Raw genomic sequence first — 27034 nt, 5'->3', positions numbered from 1 at the left:
CTGTCTCACCACTCCCTGTTCAAGTGCTTCCAATCCAGATTCTAACTAATCCATAGCACCAAGATCCCACTGGTCAAAGGTACCAATGAGATCCTCTGTGACTGCGATGCAGCTTATAGTCTCTCCTCTTCCGCACCTCCCTTGATCGCTGTCCGATCCTCTACTGAAAGAAGGTGCACAGACAGTTTAGAATTAACTATGTTATGCAGAGGATGCTGAACATGTGGAATAGACTACCCAGGAAGGCAGTGGATGCAGGCAGTGTAGAAAAATCTTAAGGGAAAATTGGATAGATATTTGAATGATTGAGCGATTGAGTGTTATTACTTTTTGTGACCAGACAGGTAGGCTGCATATTCTTTTCCAGTTCTGTTCCTTCCCTGATCATGTGATCTCCAGCACACCTCAGGTTTTCAGCTTTGGTCCCCTACTTGTCATTATCTACACATTACCTCAAAGGACATTATCTGCAAGCACGGGCCGTTTCCAACTGTACACTATCACCTAATTTTAATTTTCTGCCATTGCCATCAGTTGCTGCTGTGTTATACCATTGTATGTCCAGTATAAAGTCCTGGATGAGTTGGAACTTATTGCAGTTCAATATCAGTAAAACTGAGGCCATCTTGCTCAGCTTTTGGCAGCGCCTATGTGCTGACTCTATCAATTTGCCTGGCATCCTACTCAGGCTGAACCTGACTTGCCTATAATATCCTCTTCTGTTAAATGGCCTGCCTAAACTCACCTTCAAGGTTCACACATGAATAATAGCCACTTGGGTGATGACATGGAACTGGTGCCCATGGTACTGTACCGAAGTAGGGAAGGAATCAACACCTTCAGGAAGGAGGGGAGAAAATTGGTACAAAATTAAAAAACACTTGTCTGACCTCACATATGAGAGACATTAGATTTTATAGATGTTTCCCCATGGAAAAAATGTTAGTTTGCAAATTCATCAAAGTTATTTCTTTACATTGAATTACATAGAATGTACAGCACAGACAGGCCATTCGGCTCAACAGGTCCATGTCATTGTTTATGCTCCACACAAGCCTCCTCCCTCCCTACTTCATCCAACGCTATCAGCATATCCTTCTATTCCTTTCTCCCTCATGTGTTTATCTAGCTTCCCCTTAAATTACATTACATAGAATTACATACAGCACAGAAACAGGCCATTAGGCCCAACAGGTTCATGCCGGTGTTATGCTCCATACGAGCCTCCTCTCTACTTCATCTAACCCTATCAGCATATCCTTTTCTCCTTCATGTGTTTATCTAGCTTCCCCTAAAATGCATCTATGCTAGTCGCCTCAACTACTCCTTGTGGTAGCTTCCCTTTTGAAATCCATGCTGACTATTCTTTATTATATTTTCAGTTTCTAGATGTTTTTCTGTTATCTTTCCTATCACCAACGTTAAGCTAATTGGTCTATAGTTCCCTGGACTGGTTCTTTTCCTATCCTGATTTTTCTTTTGTTATTTATGTGTCTGTGGAATACTTTCTGTCTTTGCTGTGATGGCTGTGTCTAAGCCCTCACTTTCACTCTCCGCTTTCTTGGAAAAGTTGCATTAAAACTTGTGACATTAGGTCAAATTGTATTACTCATGGTTCTATCTCCCATTGTATCTCTGAAGTAGTGGTTGCTTAGTGGTGCCATTTCATGCATTGTTTAAGCACCCAAGGATATTGTGACTGGTGCTACTTAATACAAAATTGATTTAGAAGCAGCTCAAACCAACATAGTGATGCCAGTGCAACAGAGGCCTTAATAATTGATAAGCACAGTTGATGGCACCCATAATATTGTAACTAAGCAAAAACCATTTTAATATAGCATCAAAGTAGTAAGATGTCAAATCATAGTAAGTGGTGATAGATTGTTTTTGCAATAAATTTCCATTGTATTATTTATGTTTTAAAAAAGCTTTCATTTTTTAAATATTCATTCTCGGGTGTCACTAGCAAGGCTAGAATTTATTGACTATCCCTAGTTTCCCTTAAAAATGTGGTGGTGAGCCTTCTTCTTGAACCGTTGCAGTCCATGTCGTGAAGGTGTTCCCACAGTACTGTTAGGTAGGGATTTCCAGCATTGTGACCCTGCAACGATAAAGCAACGGCAATTTCCAAGTCGGGATGGAGCGTTGCATGGAGAGGAACATGCACCTGTTGCCCTTGTCCTTCTAGGTGGTGGAGGTTGTGTGTTTGGGAGGTGCTGTCAAACAAGCCTTGGTGAGATGTTGCAGTGCATCCTATAGATGGGACACACTGCAGCCACAGTGCGCCACTTGGTGGAGAGAGTGGAAGGTTTAGGTGGTGGATGGGCTCCAGATCAAATGGACTGTTTTGTCCTGGGTGGTGTTGAACTTCTTGAGTGTTGTTGCAACTGCACCCATCCAGGCAAGTGGAGAGTATTTCATCACACTCCTGACTTGTGCCTTGTAGGAGCTGGCGAAGTTTTGGAGAGTCCGGAGGTGAGCCATTTGACGCAGAATACCCAGCCTCTGATCTGCTCTAGCAGCCATAGCATTTATGAGGCTGGTCCAGTTGAGTTTCTGATCAATGACGACCCCTGGGATGTTTTAAAGTTGAGGGGGGGGTTTGCGGGAGTTGGCGATAGTAATGCCATTGAATGTCAAGAGGAGGTGGTTTAACTCTTTCTTGTTGGAGATGGTCATTGCCTGGCAGTTATGTGGCGTGAATGTTACTTATCACTAATCAGCCCAAGCCTGGATGTTGTTCATGTCTTGCTGCATACGGCATGGACTGCTTCATTATCTACAGTTTTAAAATACATCCCTGTTTTTTCAATTTGCCATATTCTAGTTTTGTTGGCACACGGCTGCAGAATATCGGCCTTCATTAAACTGTGTCTGCACCATTAAATCACTGAGCACTGATGCTTCACACCAGATTTTTGGCCAGCTGACAAAATTTGCTGAAAAACAAGTGTTGTTTATTTTCTGCTGCATAGCATTTATCTGCAAATCAGAAGACGAACTTTCCGATTGTATGTTAAATGGATCCAGATGTCAATTGCACCATGGAAAAAGATAAATCTATTACAGAAATTACCTGTATAAAGTTTTAGTATTTGTTAAACTGCAGTTTTATCTGAGAAGTACTACTTTATTGAACACATAAACTTGTGCTCCAAACCAGTTAGAAGTACCTGGAATCTATTCAACATGGTCTCAGAATGAATAAGAGATCTGTTTAAATGAGTCAAAATTTATGCTGAACGTATTATGTTTCAGACATGCAAACTGATTATGCAAAACACCCACGCAAATAAATATCTGCTTGCACATGTTCTGTATGAGCTTAGTAAAAGCTATTACTTAAAACTAATGAATAATACTTCATTATATGTGAGCTTGTGACACTCTATAGCTGCAAACTATTGTGCATCAAATGCAGAATCTCTTAAGAAAGATAATATTTGATTTAACCAAACTTTATACTTATTGGCTTTCTGATTTGTAGCTTTTTTTTTATTCGTTCACGGGATGTGGGCGTCACTGGCAAGGCCGGCATTTATTGCCCATCCCTAAGAGGGCAATTAAGAATCAACCACATTGCTGTGGGTCTGGAGTCACATATAGGCCAGACCGGGTAAGGACAGCAGGTTTCCTTCCCTAAAGGACATTAGTGAACCAGATGGGTTTTTACGACAATCCGGTAGTTTCATGGCCATCATTACTGACACTAGTATTTTAATTCCAGATTTTTATTTAATTAATTGAATTTAAATTCGCCAGCCGCCGTGGCAGGATTTGAACTCGTGACTCTGGATTTTAGTCCAGGCCTCTGGATTACTAGCCCAGTAACATAACCACTACGCTACCGTACCCATCCTTCAAGCTTCATAACACAATTTATAATTCTTTGAAGTAGTATTCTCAAATTTGCTAGCTTTAAATTAACATTGTCTTCTGAAAACGTATTTGGCAAACCTATTTTTTTATTTAGGAAGGAAGCAGAGCTGTGCACCATGTTCATCTTGTTGCCCACCACCTAATCCAGTTCTGCATTTTTACATGATCTATGTTATGGCATTGTTAGTAAATAAAAGGAAAAGTTTGCAAACCATTCCTCAAGAAGAGGAAGAAAATATCTTTAAAATTTAAAGTTTTTTGTTACCAAGTTGCTTTGAGAAAAAAATGTACTGTCACTATATGTTTACAGATTTGCCTCAATTCATATACTGTGGCTTATGCCTTGTGCAGTAAATGTTTTCTGTTTTTAAAAAAAGTGATTTATTGACTATTGATCAACATATACTTGTTATTAGAACGTACGTGACTGCAGAATGTTGGAGCACCACTGCTGTGACGTAGAATGGTGATTGTAGGAATAGTTCTTCTGCTGAATTCCAGAGCTATCACATTGGACACATAGTGGGTGTAGGTTTTCAGTTGCAAGTGTATACCTGAGGCAACCACTTAAGCCAAAAACATATACTTGGCTAAGAGCAGCAAGCTGTATTTGTCACATGAGCCACAGAAGACAGACAAATGGCAATAATGCTTTCTTTTCACTGTATTTATTAACGACTTAGATGACAGGATAGAGAGCCATATATCCAAGTTTGCCAATGACACAGAGATAGGCAGCATTGTAAGCAGTGTAGATGGAAGCATAGAATTACTGAGAGATATTAATAGATTAAGTGAATTGGCAAAACTGGCAAATGGATTTCAATGTAGGCAAGTGTGAACCTAAAAAGGATAGATCAGAGTACTTTCTAAATGGTGAAAAGCTCGATACAGTGGAGGTCCAAAGAAACTTAGGGTCCATGTACATAGATCATTAAGATAACATAAACAGCTACAGAAAATAATCAAAAAGGCTAATGGAATGCTGGCTTTTATATCTAGAGGACTAGAACACAAGGGGGTAGAAGTTATGCCAAAGCTATTTAAAGCCCTGGTTAGACAACACCTGGCGTACTGTGTTCAATTCTGGGCACCGCACCTTAGGAAGGATATATTGGCGCAAATCTGTGCATGATGAGCAGTTGAGAGGCTGATGGTTAATTTGGCATGCATTATCAATTGATTCGTATCCAAATTCACTGAGGAGAAGCCAAACACTTCCTTGTAATGAGGGAGAGAAGATTTGTCCCAAGGCTGCTATGTGTACTTTCCATTGTGTGGAGATGCCGGTGATGGACTGGGGTTGACAATTGTAAACAATTTTACAACACCAAGTTATAGTCCATTGGGCAAAGAACAGCATTGATGAGACTCTAGGAACAGTCCTGCAGTCCTTTCTCTTCAGGTGTGAAGGGAGGGGAGATGGGGAAGAATGTATCTTTTTCAAAAGTGCACATCACCTGTCACATTGCTCGCAGTGAGTCAAAAATATACTGGACGTGCAGTTACTGGCTTTGACAAAAATGTATTTTCTCCCAAATAGCTAAGAGACCATTAAGATAGTAATAGTACTAATATTGTTTAAACTATGATTTAACAAACAACATTTTAATTGCTTTGATGCCTTTATTGTACAGACCTGGATAGACAGAGATATATTTTAAAACCTAAGTGCAATAACTTGTATTTATATTTTGCATGTAATGCAGAAAAACATCCCAAGACACTTCATAGAGGCATAAAGAAAAACAGACTTCATAGAGGTGTAGGAAAAACAGATGCTGAGCCAAAAAGGAAAGATTAAGATGGTTAACAAGAAGCTTGGTCAGAGATGGGTTTTAGGGAGATTCTTGGAGAAAAAGAGGGAGGTGGAAAGGTTTAGGGAGGGTATTGAGCTTAGGGCTTGGTAGCCCAAGACACAGCTGACAAAGGTCGAGCAAAAAAAGGGAATGCAGAAGAGACCAGAGTCAGAGGAATGGAGATTTTGGGGCAGGTGCAGGTTGTAGCACTGGGGGAGGTTACAGAGATAGGGAGGGGTGATTTAAACACAGTGGTAAGAATTTTAAATTTAAGGCATTGGGGAAATCAGGAGCCACTCTTGTTCATGGTCACATGATTCTGGACCAAGGTGTCGGTCGGTTGTTATGCAAGTCAGTAAAGGCCAGTATCCATAACTGTTCTGGGAATTGTTACCAGTAAGGTTATGAAAATTTAACAGCTTATGCTCTTTACACTAAATCGGTCAGAAAGGTAAAAATTTAACTAGTTTAAATATAACATTTATTATGGCTGTTATTCTAATTTTTAACTGTTTTCTGCTAGATGAGGCAATTTTGGATCAAAATAAGAGATGGCATATATGACCCATTTTTCATGGGCGGGAAAGAGAAACCAAGAAATTGCTAGTTTTTTAAGTTTTTAGCATATTCACAGTAATGTTGGAACAAGTTCTGATATTACAGTACTAGTTATTCAAATATCAGGAGTAGTTTTATTACTGTTACTACTGTTACCCAATATTACAAGAATAAGCACCAAAAACAGTTTTAATTAAAAATAATTTTAAAAAATAAACTTATGGGATAAACTATGTGACTTAGATATTAATAAGTTAACCAGTGAACCTCACGCTGTGGGGAAGTGAAGAATCATATTTCATAGTTGAACAGAACTATTTACTTGATCATTCATGACATTTTGCATTCACATTACCTAAATCATTTTTTTTGCACTTTGAGTTTGTGAACTGAACTTGTCTGCCTCTTCCACAGCAAGGTTATGAGTCTTATCTACAATCTTCATTCTTATCTATGCCTAAAGGACCTCGACACCCACCTTCACATAATGCTGTATTTGAAATCCTTTTAGTTAGGCTGCCTGTATTTCATCTTGTATGAAGTGTTAATGGTATTCACAAAGTCTGGGCAGGTGCCTATCTGTGAGCACCTCAGCAGAGATGGCTAAGCTGGTTCAGTCGTGTGATTTGAACACTTGACCTCCGATTGGCCAAACAGCAATTATCCATTAGCTGGAACAAGTGAGCATCTTCAACTCTGCCTGCAAAAGAGGTAGGCAGATGCAGATGTGATGTAGGAGGACCTGAAGCTAAGTTTATTTGTTGTGAACACTACTTGAAAATTGGCAATACCACAAGATTCAAGGATCATAAGATGGATGCAAATGAGGGAGGTCATTTGGTCCATATTAACTATCCATCTAGAAAGAGCCAACAGTTCCCCTGCCCCCCATCCCACTTCTGTCGCTCATCATGACACTCAACTCTTTCATAAATTATTTCACTGTCGTACCCAGAAATTCATTCCCTATTCCATCAACAAGCATAGGAAAGATGCTTTGGATGCTGCAAAGGAAACGGTAGCATCAAGAAAGCAAATAACACCAGGGAGCACAACTAATCAGAATAGAATCAAGCCAGGGCTTGTTTTTCAATAAAAGGAGAAAAAAGTCTTTGGAGAGTTTTTTTTGTACTTTAAACTGCACGGAAGGTCTGACCTCCAGAGAGTAGGAGTGAAAAAGTCCTCTCTTTTCCATTCTTCATGTCCCTTAAAGCCAGATTGACCACAGCCGTGAAACCACACGGACTGCAGCGGTTCAAGAAAGTGTCTCACCACCACCTTCTCAAGGGCAATTAGGGATGGACAATAAATGCTGGCCTTGCCAGCGACGCCCACATCCCATGAACGTTGTGCTTTCTTAAAAAAAAATGTTCAATTTCTTATCAGGAGGGCCTTGAAATGCCTCTTTACCTTCAGCAAGTTCATTTCAATGATGTCACTGATAGCAAGCGACCTAAAGTAACTTAATTAAGAGTGGGAACGCAATATCAAACTAACCTAGGAGCTGCTTTTGAACCCAGTAGACTGTGTTGTTATCTGCAGCTGAAAACTTCCCGGCTGATAATGTGGTTTCTGGTGTCTGAAATGACTCTCACGTTGGTTTAAATTCACATTCCCATTATTTCTAATACAGTCACTCCAAGATGTACAGGGAGACCCAAGTAGCTTATTAAGCAAGGAGACTCGAGTTACGCACCTTCATGCCAGTAAGCAAATTGGTGTGTTTTACAATCAAAATTTTCCTTAGCCTGATATTCTTTTCTACAGAGTGGGGGACAACTTGGAGCAAAAAGCATTCTCCCCAAACTTTTATTTTACCTTCTCTCTCTTAACTTTGTATCAGTGGGTGCCACTCTAAAGACACCAATGCCATTAATGACAGATAGTTGTATGTTTTAAAATTTATATGCACGTATAGGGCGCTAAATTGGACCGTGTAGCGCCCATTGTTTCAGCACTACATGGCCTCACTGACATCCAAGATTGGCATCTTGGACGCAGACGCACGTTTTCAGCGTGACGTGCGCCGGACGCCATCATGGCATAGAAGTTAGCGCGTGCGCAAATACCAAACGCTGGAAGCATGTAAAGTAGAGAGAAAATGCATGCAATCAGTGTGCACGGTGTGCAGTGATAGACACCATTTTGGACCTTAATGCTCAACTCAACGCACATTCTTAACCCCGACCATCTGAATGTATCTTACAGTGCCTGAACGACCCCCCACCAGCGCTATTTAAAGGGGCCATGTAGGTGTTGCAGGTTAGTTGCTGGATGTATTGCTCCTGGCTGCTGGTGGAGTAGGAAGTATTTTTTGAAGCTCCCTCTTCTTACTGAGAGTTCCTAGACTACAATTGAGAGTGGTTTGGCAGGTGCTGCCTTACGGTTCGGAAAGTTACAACCATGGCTAAACAACATTCTTGGCAACCATGGGCAGTTTGCTAGGGCTCCCACTGGGTATTGAGCATGACTGGGAGCATGCAGAGAGGCCACACATAGCAAGTCAAGCTGCAAGGAGATGGAGGACGAGGAGGCGCAGGGCACTGAGCAGGAGGCCCTACCCAATGAGGGCCATTCAGAACCAATTCTGTTACCTCAACATGACCGAGGAGGATTGCATCCGACGCCTGAGGTTCACCAAGGAAGCCGTGACCGAGTTCTCTTAACTGGTGCGGCCACAACTACAGCCTCAGAGCAGGGCAAGGACAGCATTGCCTGTGGCTGTGAAGGTCACTGTGGTGCTGAATTTCCAAGGCTCAGGAGCATTTCAGGCCTGTGCTGGCGACATGTGCAACATCTCGCAGTATGCAGTGCACTGCTGCATAAGGGAGGTGACAGGCACTGTACCGGATGAGGAACAGGTTCATCACCGTCCCTCTCTACAGAGACAATCAGAATGAGCGAGCACAGGGGTCCGGCTCGCATTGTTAGCTTCCCATGGTGCAGGGTGCCATTGACTGCACGCAAATTGCGCTGCATGCTCCGCATATCAACTCAGCCATCTTCGTCAACCGAAAGGGCTTCCACTCCCTGAACGTGCAGCTGGTTTGCGACCACATGCATCAAGTCATGGAGGTCGATGCCCGCTACCCTGGGAGCAGTCACGATGCCTTCGTCATGTGGCAGTCCAACATGCCAGCTATCTTTCACCCGACTCAGCAAGTCAAAGGCTGGCTACTGGGCGACAAGGTGCAACAGGAACCACACGCCTTGTCTACAAGGGCTCTGCGTGCTCGCCTGATCCGTGTCCGCTATCAATAATGTGAACTACATCCCCCAACTCACCAATAGTCCTACACTCCCCACCTTTCCGCTCCCACAAGACAATCAAATCGCCCTCCATCTGATTACACATTGGTTTCCCTCTCAGCTCATTGCATAAATAAAAACCACCACCAAATTCAAAATCAAAGTCTCATTTATTAATGAATAAATGAAATTATGCAAACATAACAGAACTATTCACCCTCGTGCATTCCCTTGGTGCCTTTTGTTTGTGTGCCTTTACCTATCCTAGTGCTCCTATGAGGTGCTTCCCCAGTGGCTGGAGCTTGGGTGCTGGGAGGCTGCTGGCTTGCAATGGAGGAGTGTGCAGATGGCCTTGGAGGACGACCTTGAGCAGCTCTGGTCCGGGAGAGCCCAGCTTCAGACTGCACCATCTCAGCATGGGCTGCAACAGTCTGACCTGGCTGGCCGATAGGCAACAACAGGGGCACTGGCAGAGTGGCAGGGGTGGGAGCAGAAAAGCTGTCCGAGAGAGGACAGCAGGTCCGACTGCCGTGGCACCACTGCCACTCTCCCGGGGCGGCGCCTGAACAATCCTGGAGATCAGCTGGAGAACGGATTGCTGGAGTGCTGTGACGCCCTGGAAACCCTGTCCCCATACCCACGATAGCAGCAGTCTAAGCTTCCAGGGAAACAGTCAGACCTTGGATGGCAGATGTTTGTGCTGCAATGGAAGCTGTGACATCAGTCATCAGATGCTGCATCATAGTGGGTTCCTCAGGTGTGCTGATGGAGGTGACCACTTGTTCCATGTGGGTAAGGATAGGCTCCAAGCTCTGTGCAAAGCCCTGTGCCAAGTTGGAGCTGTACTCCTCCATGCCAATTCTCATTGTGTGCAGGCTTTCTGGCAGGCTTTCCGGTGCCCCAAGTGGTGTACGCCCATCAGTCGTCTTCTGTAGCCTGGCCCATCGAGATCCTCAACTGACTCCCCTGCAGCAGAATTAGTGAGCGACCTCGCCATTCGGTGAGCTGGCACCTGTGGTATCCGTTCCCCCCGCCCCGGCTCCTGCGCACTTGTGCTCGGTGTCTCACCAGGTGCAGATCCCTCCTCTAAACTAGCCCGTTGAGGACACGCATTGTCAGTCTCTGAGCTGGTGGAAGCAAATGTCAGATCGAGTGACGGTGTGGTTTCAGTGTCCCCCTCCTCCTCCTCCTCGGATGGTGCCGCCATGTGTTCTTGGGTAACTGCAATGACAAAGGGAAACAGGTTGAATTTTGGAGTGGGGAGAGGAGCAAGTAAGACATGTGTGCTGACAGCATCTGCAGCTCGTGAGTCAGAAAAGATTATGGGAGGAGGGAGCTGTGGGAAAAGAGGAGTATTACATATGTAGAGATCCCCTTCATCGGGACCTCCAGCGCGACATGTTGTCACGGCAGCAACGACGGCCCGCATGCCGAGTGGAGTATTGCATATGGATGGGCAGTGTTTGTTGGTGGGTGGGTGACGGGGAGTGTGATGCATGGAGCAATGGTGCAGTTTGTAGGATGTGCCACTTGACACTTGCATTCACTCACCTTGACCACTCGTGTCAAATCGTTGAACTTCTTTCAGCACTGCACCCACGTGCGTGACTTCCTGCGCCACAGCCTGCCAATGCCTGCGAAGCTGCAATCTGGAGGGTCTCCTGCTACCCTGCGGGTACATGTTGGCCCTCATTTCGTCCACCTCTTCCACCAGGACCTCCAGTGCATCATCGGAGAAGCATAGAGCCTTCTCTTGTGCCGGTCCTGCTATCCTCATGGCCATTTTCCCCTTCTCCTATTAAGCTATGCACCTGCCATTTGAACTGTGCACCTGCACCTTTAAGAGGTGCAGGCTGCTGATGACGTGCGCTGTGCATGCCCCATTTCCAACTTCCTCATTCTCCGTGCAGCCTCTCAGCAGCATGGGTAGCGCTGGCTACACGGAGATATTATGGTAAGTAGCAGGCAGCACGAAGTTCACGTGCTGCCTGCGTGGGGGCCATTGGGCGCAGGGTAATAGCGCATCATGCTACCCCCGCCCGAAAACAGCCCTTATTGAATTGTTCTCCCATAAAGTCTTCTAATGGTACATCAAGTTTCCATAGCGTGTCATTGTGGAAAAATTTGGTGCGGTAACTCAAAATTAGTTAGCATGCTGTGATTAATCAAGTTTTTGATTAAGGTTGTTTTGTTTTTCCACAATGATGTATAAAGCCTATATTTTTAAGATGCAGCCATTGGCAGTGCTAGTGAGTTAAATGAGTGAACTTTTCATTTGCTGTGACAATCAGTTCCCCATTTTATGGAAAAAGTGTACAACCGTTCTACTGAATTTATGATTTATGTTAGTGTCAAAGAAAAGTAAACTAATTAAGTTTAAACAAATGACTGTCTTATTTTTCCTTAAAAACAAGTAATTATTGTACTGAATGGCACCAAGGCTTAAATGCAGTCATGTTTAGCAATTAATCTGGCATTGCCGAATTACTATTTTCTGATTTATCTTGTTCTTGTCTTTTATCCTTTTCAACTTAATGATGTCCTGAATTATGGAATTTGGCCCGTCATCGTGGGCTCTTAATTTTAAGAAAATGAGTGACCTGTTTTCAGATATGTGTCACAAATTCTGTCAGAAATAATGCAACTTTTATAAATAGTATTCATTTGATGCAATGAAAGTAGCTGTCAGATCATTAAAACTAATGCATGATAAGTTAAACATTTATATCAACTTGTATGATGAAAAAAAACTTTTAATCAAAACCATAGACATTCTGTGAAATCCTTAATGTTCTGCTGATTGTCTCAAAGAATATCAACATGCAGGGTTTTAAAAGACACATGTACTCTTTAACCCATGGTGTAAAGTTGAAAATCCTGAATAGATTTGGAAACCCAAAATTGTTTTCTCCCCCACCTTTCCCATAAGCTTGCTCAGTTTTAAATGTCTAGCATTATACCTAGATTTCATATTATTTTATTAATGTCTTTGCTTCAGGTTATTGATGCAGCCAACAGCTCCCACCGCTGCAGAGCTGCTTCAAAATGCCAAAAGAAGCCTTTCAAATTAGCTGGCATATCTCAATTGTTGACAACATTGAATGGTGATAAATTTGCCAAATTGTTCAGAGCAGCTTAAGGTGAACTACATATTTTCCTATAGCCGTGACACACAGAGTAAATTTATTGCCAAGTAACTTTATTCGTAGATTAGTTGAATAATTGACTTTTTTATTATTATGACTCAATTGGTCTCTGATGTCTACATTATAATGGATAAACTTTGCTGGCACTGTATGGTATGTTTTGTGGTATCTTTTTAGCCACTAATTTGAATTCAACAAAAAATAACATTTGTTTAGTCTGATCTCTTGAGCATGTGATACTAATGTCTGCCATATCATTGATAAAATGTTATAAAAGAGAGATATGGAATATCTATGGCATTTGTTAACTTAGCTTGTTCCTAATAATGATTTAATAGTAATATCATTCAGTGTTTTTGCACCATTTGTAAAACAACTATTGACTACAGTATTTAATAATTTTAGTCAGCTTAACACTTAGTGCTGGCTTTTTAGGTAAATCTTGGATTATTTATTTGAAATCCTTAAAAGTGACTAAAACCGGACTGATAAAGAGAAAAGACAACTCGCTGCGTAAAAAAATGTTTCCTCATGTCACCTCTGACTCTTTTGCCGATCACCTTAAATCTGAGTCCTCTGGTTACCCTTCTGCCACTGGAAACAGCTTCTCCTTATTTGTCCGCAACAGTGACTATACTTCAAAAGTAACTCATTGGCTGTAAAGCTGTTTGGGATGTCCTGAGGGTATAAAAGTCACTATATAAATGCAAGTTCTTTTTCTTTCTTTCTTCTGTCGACACTTACAGCTCTTGCTAGCTAATTGCAAAGAAGTATTGACAGCGAACATGGCTCAGATTATCATAGCAACCTACCCGTAGGAAATTATGCAGTGATGAGCAATTAAAATAAAAATCTGCACAAATTGGAGGGGCATGCGGGTAGAGAAGAAAAACAAATGACTAAATTTGACGTTTATTTGGGTAGGGCGTGTAGCACATTGAAGCAGAAGTTTTTTTTTCATAGTTTGGAAACAAAAGCTAGGTGTGGCTTGAATTTAGCAAGAAATGACATCAGACTTTTCCATCAGTCAAGAGGTATGACGAATATTCCACTGTTTTGGATGGCCTGGTTCTAGTTCTGGTTTATCAAGTTTATCCTTGTTCACATTTAACAAAATCAGTTGAACTTCAGGTTTTTTGTGCTTTTTGAAAAGAGCAGTAACCTAGAAAAGTCAACTTTGGTAGAAAGGTAATTGTTCATAATCACAGGATTGGTGCCTTTGTTAAGCAGTTTGTGTGATCCATCGATATTATGGTATCTGAGCCAAGTTAAGTCTTTGGGAATGTGGAGACATCATTGATGTCAACCAAACTGTGAACCTCTCTTACTTGTGCAGTAACTGCTTGTAATAGGAGTTAGATCTTTTTCATCTCTCCCTAGTCTGAATTCAAACTTGAACACCAGGTACTGAAGTGTGTTTCTAATTGCTGCCTTAATTTATTGAAGCACTTTGTAGTCTGATGAAGTAACACTATTATCATCAAATTACACTATTTACAATGCTATAACTGCCTTGACTATCTTCATTTTAACTAATTATCAAAAAAATGATGTTGTTATCTGAGACTTAAGATCTTATTAAAATGTAAAAAACCTGTTGAGTTCACACGAGACACAAAAGTTAGCATGCAGGTACAGCAAGCAGTTAGGAAAGCAAATGGAATGTTGGCCTTTATTGCGAGGGGGGGTTGGAGTACAAAAGTAAGGAAGTCTTACTACAATTGTACATGGCTTTGGTGAGACCTCACCTGGAGTACTGTGTACAGTTTTGGTCTCCTTATCTAAAGAAGGATATACTTGCCTTAGAGGCGGTGCAGCGAAGATTCATTAGATTAATTCCTGGGATGAGAGGGTTGTCCTATGAGGTGAGGTTGAGAAGAATGGGCCAATACTTTCTGGAGTTTAGAAGAATGAGAGGTGATCTAATTGAACCATAAAAGATTATGAGGGGCCTTGACGGGGTAGATGCTGAGAGGTTGTTTCCCATGGCCGGAGAGTCCAGAACTAGGGGGCATAGTCGCAGGATAAGGGGTTGGCCATTTAAGACTGAAATGAGGAGGAATTTCTTCACTCAGAGGGTTGTGAATCTTTGGAATTCTCTACCCGAGAGGCCTATGGATGCTGAGTCGTTGAATATTTTCAAGGCTGAGATAGACAGATTTCTGGACTCTAGAGAAATCAAGGGATGTGGAAATCGAGCAGGAAAGTGGAGTTGAGGTCGAAGATCAGCCATGATTTGGTTGAATGGCGGAGCAGGCTCGAAGGGCCATGTGGCCTACTCCTGCTCCTATTTCTTATGTTCTTAATTTTCACTATGGTGGGCAAACAGAAAAACTTTGTTGGTTAACATTTAATAGAGGAAACAACATCTAAAACAAATAAAAATAATTAACAGGGACCAACTGAGTATTTTCTCTTAACAGCTTGCCTCAGTAGTTTGCAGTATTGCCTCTGAGTCAGTACTGAAGGAATGTTGCATTGTCTGAGGTCCAGTCCTTCTTCAGGTGAGATGTTTAAACTGAGACACTGTCTGCCTGCTCCAGTAATTCAGGTGGATGCATAAAGGTCTAATGGCGCTATTCAAATTAAATCAGGGAGTTCTCCCAAAAACGGATGAGCTGGTCATTCATCTCATTGCTTTTTATGGGCTTTTGCTATGTATAAATTGGCTGCCATAAACCATGACTGAACTTCAAAAAGTAATCCATTGTCTGCAAAATATTTTAATGTGTCCTGTGAAACGTGATGATGCCATATAAATACAATTAATGCTTTCTTGTTTTGTTTTACTGATAATCACCTGGATGGTTTTCTTTTCTTTTTGGTCTAACTTGTGGAAATCCTGGGATAATTAGGTAACAATCCATAAATGCACTTGCCTACTTTTCCATTATAATCCACAAAAGAAGGTAAATTTCATGATTCTGCACTTCTAATTGGAAGCTAGGCTCACAGAGCACTGGTCACAGAATCAAGGCTACTGTAGTTGTAGCCCATCTTTGACTCACATTCCCTTCAAACATTCCCTTCAAATGCTGTTTTCCAGCTGGGATCGTGGAATTTAGTCTCTGGAACTAATGTGCAGTTGTAGCTATACTGGATAAGCTATGATACATTAGCAAACCAGAGTGAATCATCCAACCACCAATACGGCATTTGTATTTAGAGTGGATGCCAATCTAGTCACAGTGTATAGAGTTCAATCCTACTTTCTTTAACACTTGGATTAAAGATAAACATAAGATGTAACACTAATGCTATAAGATGCTCTGCATGGAAATTCTGACTGTGGTCAACTATTTCCTAGTGCTAAAATTATAACTAGATCTTTTAACCTAACCCTGTGCCAATTCAAAAATGAGAACCATTCCAGATTACTGAAATTATTTTTGTATTGGGAAGTTTTGTTTTTAAGGAGTGTGGTTTCATTGAGTTCATGAGCTTTAATACATTAACAAGCTTGATTACCATTCCTGTGTCTAACATTAATCACATATCTTCTACCTTTTGATTCCTACATGTCATTTGTTGAAACCCATTGAACTCAACAGCTGAGAGTAAAGGCAGATTAGGCATTATCTACCGTAGATGATACCTATTGTGCACATTTTAATAGATGGTGGCTGCCAGTAAGTTGAAATTGTTGCCATTATACTATCACTTTTACGCTGAGGAAGTACAATGTACGATATGAATCAAAGCAAAAGTACCAGTGCAGCATAGCTGAAGGAGTGAAACTCCCTCCAGTGAGTAGCTTTCCACCAATTTTGCTGGACGTCATTTGTGATATGGTTTCAATTAGCTTGAGCTTGGACGTAGACCAGCATGCTGTAAGATTGCGATGCATGATGACATTGAGAGTGGTGAAATTAACGTCTATTATCCATGGGGTTTTTTCTAACTTAGCCCCGTGTTGGTTGTGTGAATAGTTTAGCTACAATTTGCCTGGAAATCCCTTCCCCCAAAAGGCTATGGATGCTGGACCATTTGAAATTTTCAAGGCTGTGATCGATAGATTTTTGTTGGGTAAGGGTACCAAGGGATATGGAGCAACGGTAGGTAAATGGGGTTGGGGTACAGATCAGCCATAATCTAATTGTATGGCGGAACAGGCTTCAGGGGCTGAATGGCCTACTCCGGTTCTTGTGTCTCAAACAGTTTACAAACCTGCAGTTGGTGTTTGGTACCAATATGTGCCTTAATTATGATTTATTTTACATTGTACTATACTGAATCTTGCATTTATTATTTTGTTTTATTGCAATCACACTAACATAGCCAGATTTCCTAAGGATAACGTCTAAAGGTTAAACAGCTGGTTGTCACCACTTTCTAACTTTTTGGCATCAATGAAGGGAATGTCAGACTCCAATCCATCTGCATTAAATTTGTGCTGTGGGATGTACATTACAGGAAACTAGTGGAAAAAAATTACCATAAAAACAGTGACCTACGCACTGAGGGAACTAGAGAGGGAAAAAGTACAAGTTGCATAATGCTTAGAGAGGTGGCTTGTGAAAAGAATAGTAATAAGTAGATGAAATAAATCCTGTTGCAAAATTATTCTCTATCTTCTACAACTCAGCGTGTTGTTTTTCAGGGGGAAAAAGGATTCCAACTAGACTGTCTAGACTAGATGTAGACGTATCAAAATGCAGATTGCTGGACACATGTTGTTTATCACTGGAACATGAAATGTACTGGACTTGCTACAATAAAGCCAGTTGCTGTGGCCCAGTGCCTGCTGCCAAATTTTAGTCAATGCTATATTTTAGCTTAGTAAAAGTTGTAGTAAGTTCATTCGCTACTATACAATTGTTTATATTTCTCAATTACTTTCATATTTTAATGGCTGAAATTGAATAAATTAACTTTTCAAATGCGGAGGTGGTACCCATGGCTCTGAACAATAGTGAAAATATGATGTTTTGTAAGGAGTGGTGTACAGATGGTTTTTCCAGATTAGGAACAGGTTCCTATTACTTGGATATTATATTGAGGGGGAAGGGGACTGAGAGGAGAAGTATAGATAGCAAACTTAGATACCAGCTTTTGGACTGGATGATAACCCTTGCTTGGGAAAGGAGTACCCTCTTACCTATTTGTAATACAAATTATTTTCAGTTTTTTGTTGAAGTTTCTGCTCCTCAGTTGAGCGATGGCACTACTAGTGAATGGAACATTTTCAACTTTTTGGAGCCAGTGACTAAATCAAGTACTCTGAAGTCTGATTAGTGTAGGTTAGATGCAGCATACCCGCTATTTATTCAAACCCAAAACCCCCCTAAGACTGCAACCAAGAATTTAAGAAAGTAAGTACCAATAGCTCTATTTATTTTGTATGTATGCTTTTATCCACTTGGTGTAGGGGAAGATGTCTTCAGTGCATTTACATGTAACAAATCATAAACCCATTTATAATGAATGCGTAATGCATGTAGGAAATTCTCCCCCTTGCTGAGTGCAAAATGCACTAATGTAAAAGTAAATTAGAATTCTTTGTTTTGAGCTTAATGTGAAACACAGGAACACTCTTACAGTTTATTTAAATTAATACACAATACTTTTGTCACAGCAAGAAAGATTTTCTCTGTGGTGTATGTGAAGCTAAATTTCATACAATTGAAGCTGGTGCAAAAGAACTAGAGGCTGCAGACAGATCAATGGTGAGCACAGCAGGATATAACTTGCTGAACTAGACAAAGCAGGGGATCTTTTGATGAACTCTGCAAAATGAGTGTTGCATCAAGCATTTCAGTGCTAGATATTTTGAAGCAATCGCAGCAAGAACAGCAGGAGACCATGGTCTGGAGGTTCAAGCTAAAAAGAGGTAGACGTCTAGGACTCTCTGGGGTAGATTTTTGATGCCACCGAGCATAAAACTGGTGTTTGCGGATTGTCCCCCCTTAGAGAAACTGCCCGATTTTCATTTCCATTGATTTTGCAATACCAATTTTACAATTTGCCTGCTTTGGAATCATAGAATTTTACAGCACAGAAGGAGTCCATTCGGCCCATTGTGTCGGTACTGGCTGTTTGCTGGACCAATCCAAATGAATGCCACTGTTCTCTTTCCCCATAGCCATGTATCTTCCTCTGCTTCAAATATTTAGCCACTTTACCCTTAAAAGGTGTTATGATCTCTGACTCAACTGCTTCCTGTGGCAAAGCCTTCCCCGCTCCAACAACTCTCTGTATAAAGAAATTTCTCCTAACTTCTCAATCTTTTAGTGACAAATTTTAAATTGATAGCCCCTCCCCTATAATAATCTTCCCCTATCAAAACCCACAAAATTTTAAAAACCAAGATTCAACTTCCTCCTAACCTTCTCTGTTCTACTATTTTAATTTACGCCTAAATTTCCTCGATCTTTTCTACCTATCGATCCCTGTACCCGAACTCAGCTCGGCTCATTATAATGGCTTCGTACCCATGCTGCAGAGCCAAACGTGTAAAATTCCTGCAATTACACTGCTCAAAACGGGTGTAAAATTACGCCCAGAATTTTAGGTGCAGCAGGAAACAACATCATTTTTCTGTTGTATTATTACCATTTTTAAAGTATTTTTTAATTCACCCTCACTGAGGCCTGCGCTGTGTTTTTTGTTTCTCTGAATGCCATCAGTATAGAGTCACATTAAAAATTGAAAAACATCCACCATGCTGTGCCTAATGTACATGAATGATGGTTAGATGAAACTTTAATTTTCATACTTAAAAAAGGAAAATGTGGAGTGAGTCCTGCACTTTCCTCGGGCCCTGTTTATCTATGCTGATTTCCACTTGTTTATGTCGATATTTACCTTTCGGCATTTGTTAATGATAGTGGCAGGAAATTTGGGCGTAAATAGACATCGGCAAAATGAGTGCACGAAAATACGTAAATTTGGGCTTAACTTCCCGATTGCGCCACCATAGGAAATTCCCCCCATTAGTGTATTGGACTCAGCACTAACCATTAGTATACAGCACTTCCAAATCCTTCCCCAATCTGAGCATCACCCATTAACCCTAACCATTTGTTCCCCTCTGTCAACAAATTTTCTATCTATGCTGTTATATATCCTGTTATACCATACCTCTCAATTTTTGTAACTAGCTTCCCATGCCTGCTGGACTCTGTTTTGTTATGGGTTGCCTTTTTGACCCATTTCCCATTCCTTTATGCCATCCACGTTGACTTGCATTACATTTCTACACCTAGGGAGTCAATTTTAAGATGGCCGAGCGGGTGCGTTCATGGCGGGGGTGGGGGGTTCCTAAAATTGGGGAATCCCGGAGCGGGTCCGGAGCCCGGCTCCAACCTGCCCACTTCCATGTCCCCCAATGACGCAAATCGGTGCGCGCGCAGCCCCCACATGTGGGACTCCCACCGGCAATTAAAGCCGGCAGGATGACAGTTTAGATAGTTAGGGAGGTACTTGAGGTCGTTGACATACCTCATTGGGAAGAGATTTTAGCAGGGATGTGATTTTAGACTCTCCTCAGCGTGTTTCCCATGCTGTGGGAAACACCCCCTGTTGCAGACGTGTTTCAGTCAGCAGCCATTGGGAGATGCAGAGGATTCCTTCACAGTTGGGGGGAATACCTCATTCATTGCAGCAGGGCACTTTGTCACCTCAGACAAAGTTTTGTCTGCCACACAGTTGTCTTCACACTCAAAATTATTACATCATACCCTAAACTCTGCTGTCCAAACACTTTTACCTACTTTGCACACTCACACTGTCAGGCTGTGGGGGGGGGGGGTTCCATTGCTGCATTCATCACTCCATTGGAGGACGAGCAACATCACCAGCCTCGCCAGGCACGCCGTCCACCTCCGCCACGTGGAGCTACACAACACAGTGCTGCGCCACAGGCACCTGCACAAAATAGTCGTGCAACTACACATACACCCACTGTAGGGTGACCCAATGGGTGGCATCAAGGGTGTTCATGGAGAACCTCATGATAGGGCCTAATTGTACAAGCCAGTCAAGAATGGCCAAGACGTGGCAGTAGTGGTGACAATATAATATATAATGTGAGTTGATCAGAAATCAAATATAAGTAAAAACCATGACAAACCCTCGAACACCCTTGTGCATCCCCTTCATGCTTATGACACGTTTGCCTTACGCTTCCTACTACACATACGTGATGCATGCCCTGTGGCTGCAGCACAGGTAGTGGCAGGTGGGGTGAGACTGACCGTGAAAGAGATACATATGAGATAAAGCCATGAGATTGAATGAGGATTGGGTTGAGTGGTAGTGGTGGAATGAATACTGGGGAGGTGAGGAAGTGCAGGTAAGATGAGGATGAGGGTTCAGTGGGTGTGAGGAGTGATGTGATAGAGTAGTGTTGGCAGTGCAGAAGGAGATGTGGGTGGGAGACGGAGTGTAGGGGAATGAGTAATTGTATTCTCTTCGGCTGACCTGGTTAGGTCATTGAGGCGCCTCCTGCACTGTATGCAGGTGCGTGATATGTTGGTGGTGCTGGTGACCTCCTCTGCCACCTTGAGCCAGGCCGTGGTGGCAGAGGCAGGCCACTTCCTCCCATCCGCCGGGTGGAAGATCTCCCTCCTCCTCCTCATCCTCCTCCTCCTCCTCATCCTCCTCCTCCTCCTTACCCCATCCAGTAAGACCTGGAGTTAGGCATCATTAAACCTGGGAGCAGCCTTCCCCCTGGGCTGCTCAATGCTGTAATTTTGCCTATTTTCTGCAGCATCAGTCAGTGGAGGACTGCCCCTTTAAATAGGGCCCCTGCAGCTGACAGCCTATGATGCGAGTTACCCACGCGCCCAGTCGATCCCCCGCTGCCAACCCGCCTCCCTCCTAATATCGGGCCCCTAATCTCTTCGTTAGCACTCACAGTTAAATTCAAGTATTGAGCTTTATTTATAGAGCTCACATAACTATAAAGGAGTTAATGGTTGTTTCAGCACTATCATTTCAGCTTTTTTCTGATTTGTCTGTTCAGTTCTGCATTAGTTGTAACAATTCCTAGCTCCAACTATGCACAATAAGCAAACCTGTGTATTTCTGCAACTGCACCAAAAAGAAGAAACAAGTAACTCATTTAATACACAATCAATGCACTAAGACAAAACGAAACCCAACAATATTATCTGTCACTCAATAATGTAAAAAATTATCACTTTGATTTGATGAACAGAAGTAGCTTTAAGAACTGTTTTTGTTCTTCCTTCCCTCAGGTGTCTAAGAATTCTACTATTGAGTTTCCAACAGTAAACTTTACCTCATCAGTATCATTGGAGGAGCATTCACTGCCCCAAGGCAGCAAACATTTACTGCAGTGGACCCAGAAAAAATATGGGTCTGTGACTTCTTTCACTGAACTGAATAAGGCTAATAACATCTACATCAAAGTGGGTGAAGGTGGGTCAATCGTACTTTATAATGAAGAATGTTTGTGTTCAGTAGTCCAAGCTGTATTAATCACTGGATTGCTTAGATCACTGGATTGCTTAGAGCCAGGGATGTGACTGTTATTAAGTTGTACAGTTATTTGTGTATAGTTATTTGAAATTGATTTTACAGAATGATAAACTTTGATTTTTTTTCAAAGTGCTTCATTTATGGATTAATGGTTATTACCTACAATTGTGTGTTTGCAACATTTATATTTTCTTTATAACATTTAGTAAAATTGACATTTCAACAAACATTGGTGATAACTATAGTGAAACTAAGTAAATTTCTGACCTCTTTCAGATCCCCTGTTGCCACCAACATGCATCATAGAAAAGAACTTTCTATCCCAGAATTATCTTGCAGCATATCTTAAGATACAACCTGCACAGGGCTGTACACTATACAATCCAACAGAAGAAAAGGAGGTTCATGTTATCGATCTTGAATCCCCAAGTTCAAGTCCTTACAGGTAAATTAAAATTTTATCTGCTTTCTGTTCTTGAATACTTTAAATCCTGAATCGCTGTGTGATAATGCACAATAGGCTTTATAAACATCATCACAATGCCAAGAATCTGGAGTGGTGTTAAGAGCCATGTCCCAAAATGTTAAAACTGCAATTAAGTAAAGCATTTTATACATATTTATATATAATTTTCCCAACCAGGGATTACATTTGAAACTGTAATTAATCTCAGAATGTATGATGTCATGCAAAGCTTTCAATTAGATTGCAGCATAGTAATTTACTCCCGGGTATCCATTATTTTCTTATTAAAGCATTCTATTCTTATTTTGTGGCACAGAAAAATAAAATGAACTAATTTTTTTTTAACTAGAAGATTATTTAAAAATTGAAATCTAACATTGTAACCTATTTTGCCATCACTTTTACATACTGTATTTGTAAAATCGCTTAACATTTTTAACGTTTTAATCAGGTTTATAAACTATATATTGTCTAGTCTTGGTTAAACTGTCATTACTTATGACAGAACTAACATACTTCCAGACAACTCCCTGATGACCACCTATGTGTTGCATTGCAGGATTCTTGGAATTAGCCCTTCCAACTTACAGTAAACAGTTTATGATGATGCATTGTATCATCTTAACTAGCATACAAAAGTTTCCTTAAGTGTTTTTTCCACAATCCCCTCTCCCCGCCCCAAAGTGTTTCCAAAAGAAATTCTCCAATTTGTCAAGCATTAAATTTAATGTTATCAAATTCACATTTACTAACTGTTGACATGAATATCACATTTCTAAAAAAGATAACTGTTACAGAAAAAGTAAACAGCACTAAAAATGTACATATGATTTAAAAATAAAAATATCTCTGTATTTTCAGTCATTAGTGGTAGGGTTTGAATAAGCTGTTTTAACCTGAAAAGTTCAGTCACCAGCTGTGGTAATTATTCTTTCCAGTACAAATAATGTCTCTGCAAGCCCTCCAATTTATGTGCATAATTGAAGCATTATTTCTCTTCCATTGTACTTTCCATGGAAATGCTCCTTTGATCCTTTGCTACTCTGCTTCTCAGTCTCCAGGACAAAATCGATACATCTTCAAATTTCCTGGCCTTATTACCTGACTCTGTCACACCAAATTACGGAATCAAATTTTTACAATTAGGAAGCAGAATAAGTTTTCACATCACCTGGCAACCACCTCTCAATAAAAAAAGTCAAAAAGATAATGACCCCAATAATAACTCCAATGCAGGAAGAGAGCGGGGAGGGAGGATTTGAGGACGGGAAACCCAAAGTAAGGGTTTCCTGCATGCCCTGCCGATTTTTACAGCAGCATCTGTTTTAAATTTTTTTCAACAGGTTTCCCGCCCGACAGCCAGCCAGATTGACTGGCTATCAGGCTGGAAAGCGGCCAGGGAGCAGATTGGTGGTATCCAACATCACGTTGTGGGGGGCGGGGGGGGAGGCCGATCGCGGGAGTCCCATCATGGGGTGGGGTGGTGGGTGTTGGGTCGGCCGATCGCAGGGGTAAACAGGAAAGCTTAGTGGGTCGGGGGGAAGCACTCCTCCTCCTGGCCCACAAGCAGTGCTGTGAAGGCACTTCCCTGATGGATCTGGCCCTTCTTGCCTCCTTTCATCTGTAAGGTTTCCAGCACCCGGAAAACCCGGCCTGCAGGTGTTATAAGTAAAACTTTACTTAAAATGGAGGCACGCAGCCTTTTTAAAATACTTTAGTGACCTACCAGCCTCCTGAGAGCGGGTTGGTCGCCCGTCCCTCGACCCACCTCCATTAAAACCGGAATTGGGTGGGTTGGGGTCGGGTTGCCCATTTATTTTTTTACTTTTAACCCACCTTCCCACCCACCCAGGGGGTTAAAATTACCCCCAATACTTCAGTGCACTGCATCAAGGTTCTGCAACCATTGCCAAAGTCTCAGTTGGCACACACTTTAACAAGCTCACTTACTCTGTTATATAACATATGCAGCAGACTTTTAAAACTTAGCTCTTGTGGATTTCCATTTTAACAACCTGTTTTTCAGCCTCCCACATTTTTAACTCTGCGGAAAAAGCAGAATCTTGGACTTAACATTCTGATTTTATCCTGTTTTGTTTGCACATGGCCTAAAATGCCCACTCCAACACACAATATGGTGATCAGCTGTGACCCAACTAGTAAAGTTGCCAAGGCACTCTTGAGATGTGCCAAGCAGAGAACAGCAAATCAGCTGCAGTCATTCCTGCTCCCCATAGTATTATTGGCAGATGCCTAGCAGCAGGTTGACCGACCTCTCGGCCATACTTGATGCATAGACCAGGTAGAGTAAATAGGAGCGGAAATAGTAGAGTTATCCTCTTTTTAAAAAAAATCAACCAAACTTAAACTGGTATTCAGCCAGATCAAAAAAACAAAATAATTTGTTTTTACAAAGCAAGTTAAACTATAGTTAAGATAACTGCGTTTATGGTCAAATTCCACCCTCCACAAAATCTGACGCTTCAAATACTACTGGAAAAAATGTGTAGTATTATTTTGAGTGAATGTTATTGTGAATCATTTTAGAATGCATATTGCGTAGTAGCCTGTTTTGCACATGTTCTATTGTCTGGGATTAAATCCAACTTTTTAATCAACTGGCCAGACACTAGAGACACGTTCAGTTGGAAACAGTTCAGGTTAAGTAAAATTTCTGGCACGCTTACTTAACTTTTTTACACTCTTCCATAGCAGGGTTTTCAAGGTGGACATAGTTATTGACATACGACCAGTGCATGCAGACATCACTCTTTCCAGAAATATTTTGCTGATCCTCAAGTGTGAGAAAGCAGTCAATTGGGTAATCAACTCACATGATGTCTATGGAAAGCTGGAAGTGGTTGTAAGTATTTGAGCATTAAATGCTATTCCTTGAATGAATTCTTCTTAACCAGAAATAAAACTAATAAAGCTGGGTTTAGCATTGGATTAGTTTGTGAGAAATTATTTAAAGTGATGAATTAACAAACAGATGGCTTTTAAAAATGTTGAAAATTTCTATAATGAAGTGAACTTCAAAAAGCTTATGAATAACTTTAATCTGCCAAAATATGTTTCTACTTTCTGACATGTAAGAGTTACTTGAAAGAATGTGAGTAACGTTTGATACTTTTTGGTTGATGATTGCAATTCATCATAAAAATAAGTTAATACTTTGCAAAACCTTTTTCTTCTACAACTTTAACTTAGTAAAACAGGTTAAGACACTGAAAAATGTGATATGAGACATGGAATACTGAATATATTATTCTGTTGGCCGTGAGCAGTTGGTTCCCTCAGGCTGTTAGCTGTTGAGTTCTGTACTTGCATGAAATCTTCAAAAAGTAACTGTGCAGGTGATCAAGTTTTGTTCCCAAGGGCAGATAATGCTGTTTCTTTTCTCAATTCCCCACAGTTTTCCATTCTTGTTGATGCATGTTTCTATCCTTTTCTTCGACTAGTTTTGTTTACCTCAAGCCAGAGGCTCTTTTAGATTTGGGAGCATTTCAGTGCCCCATGTCACTGTCTTCAAGAACAAATTTTTTCCATTTTATTTTGTACTCCAGTTGTGCGACATATTGAGGTACCATGCACATCAATGATCCAGTAAAGACACTGGAAGGAATTTAAAGAGATAAATTGATGCATAAATAATTTTCCTGGGAAGGAACAAGTCCACTTAGTTTTTATGTTCCAGAATAATATGGTGAGAAGGTACTGTGTGAGAGTGTGCCACATTTACTACAGTTGAATATGTTTTCACTTATGCTGATTTAGTACCACACATTCAAACACCACTAGAGCATAATCATTGATTCAATGTAAATGTTAGAAAAATGTTGCGAATAAATTGATTCTAAAATGGAATCATTATTCAAATGTGGAAGCATAATTAATCCTATTTAGCACAACTCTCCTCACTAGATTACAGATAAATGGAGCCATTTTATTAAAAGGTAAAAGCTGGCTAAAGATAAAACAAAATAAAAATATATACAGCATGTATAGGCAATAATTGTGGAATAATCTCACATTATCTCTTATACTTCAAATTTATATCAAGTGTGTCAGCCTAATTATTATCAGATTTTTTTTACACCTTTCAAAATGTAAAGGGCTGTTGTAAAGCTCCTCTGTTGGAACATCTTATTGCAGTATTATCATACTTAAGAACTTTGTTGGTACTGAAATCAATGAGAGTTTTTAGTTACACCCTGTAGTTAAATTTCATAGTATCATAGTAGGCACAGCACAGAAGGAGGCCGTATGGCCCATCGTGCCTGTGCTGGATGTTTGAAAGAGCTATCCATTTAGTCCTATTCCCCTGCTCTTTCCCCATAGCCCTGTAAAATTTTTCCCTTCAAGTATTTATCCAATTCCCTTTTGAAAGTTACTATTGAATCTGCTTCCACCACCCTTTCAGGCAGTGCATTCCAGATCATAACAACTCGCTGCATAAAAAAATGTTTCCTCATGTCGCTTCTGGTTCT

General features: G+C 41.1%; 1 protein-coding gene across 3 annotated transcripts in view; it reads left to right on the top strand.

The window, feature by feature from the left end:
- tgfbr3 (transforming growth factor, beta receptor III) overlaps window positions 1–27034 on the top strand; it is a 193289-nt gene that overhangs the window by 118686 nt on the left and 47569 nt on the right. For 2 of the 3 annotated variants that reach the window (XM_067989913.1, XM_067989914.1), the window contains exons 5-7: window positions 21835–22018; window positions 22355–22523; window positions 25257–25407. In XM_067989913.1, the coding sequence (XP_067846014.1) occupies window positions 21835–22018; window positions 22355–22523; window positions 25257–25407 (504 nt within the window). The remainder of the gene's footprint in view (window positions 1–21834; window positions 22019–22354; window positions 22524–25256; window positions 25408–27034) is intronic. The other variant, XM_067989915.1, reaches the window with a different exon arrangement.

Source organism: Heptranchias perlo, chromosome 9, assembly GCF_035084215.1.
Source record: "Heptranchias perlo isolate sHepPer1 chromosome 9, sHepPer1.hap1, whole genome shotgun sequence".
NCBI lineage: Eukaryota > Metazoa > Chordata > Chondrichthyes > Hexanchiformes > Hexanchidae > Heptranchias > Heptranchias perlo.
This window is presented reverse-complemented; position numbering and strand designations above follow the sequence as displayed.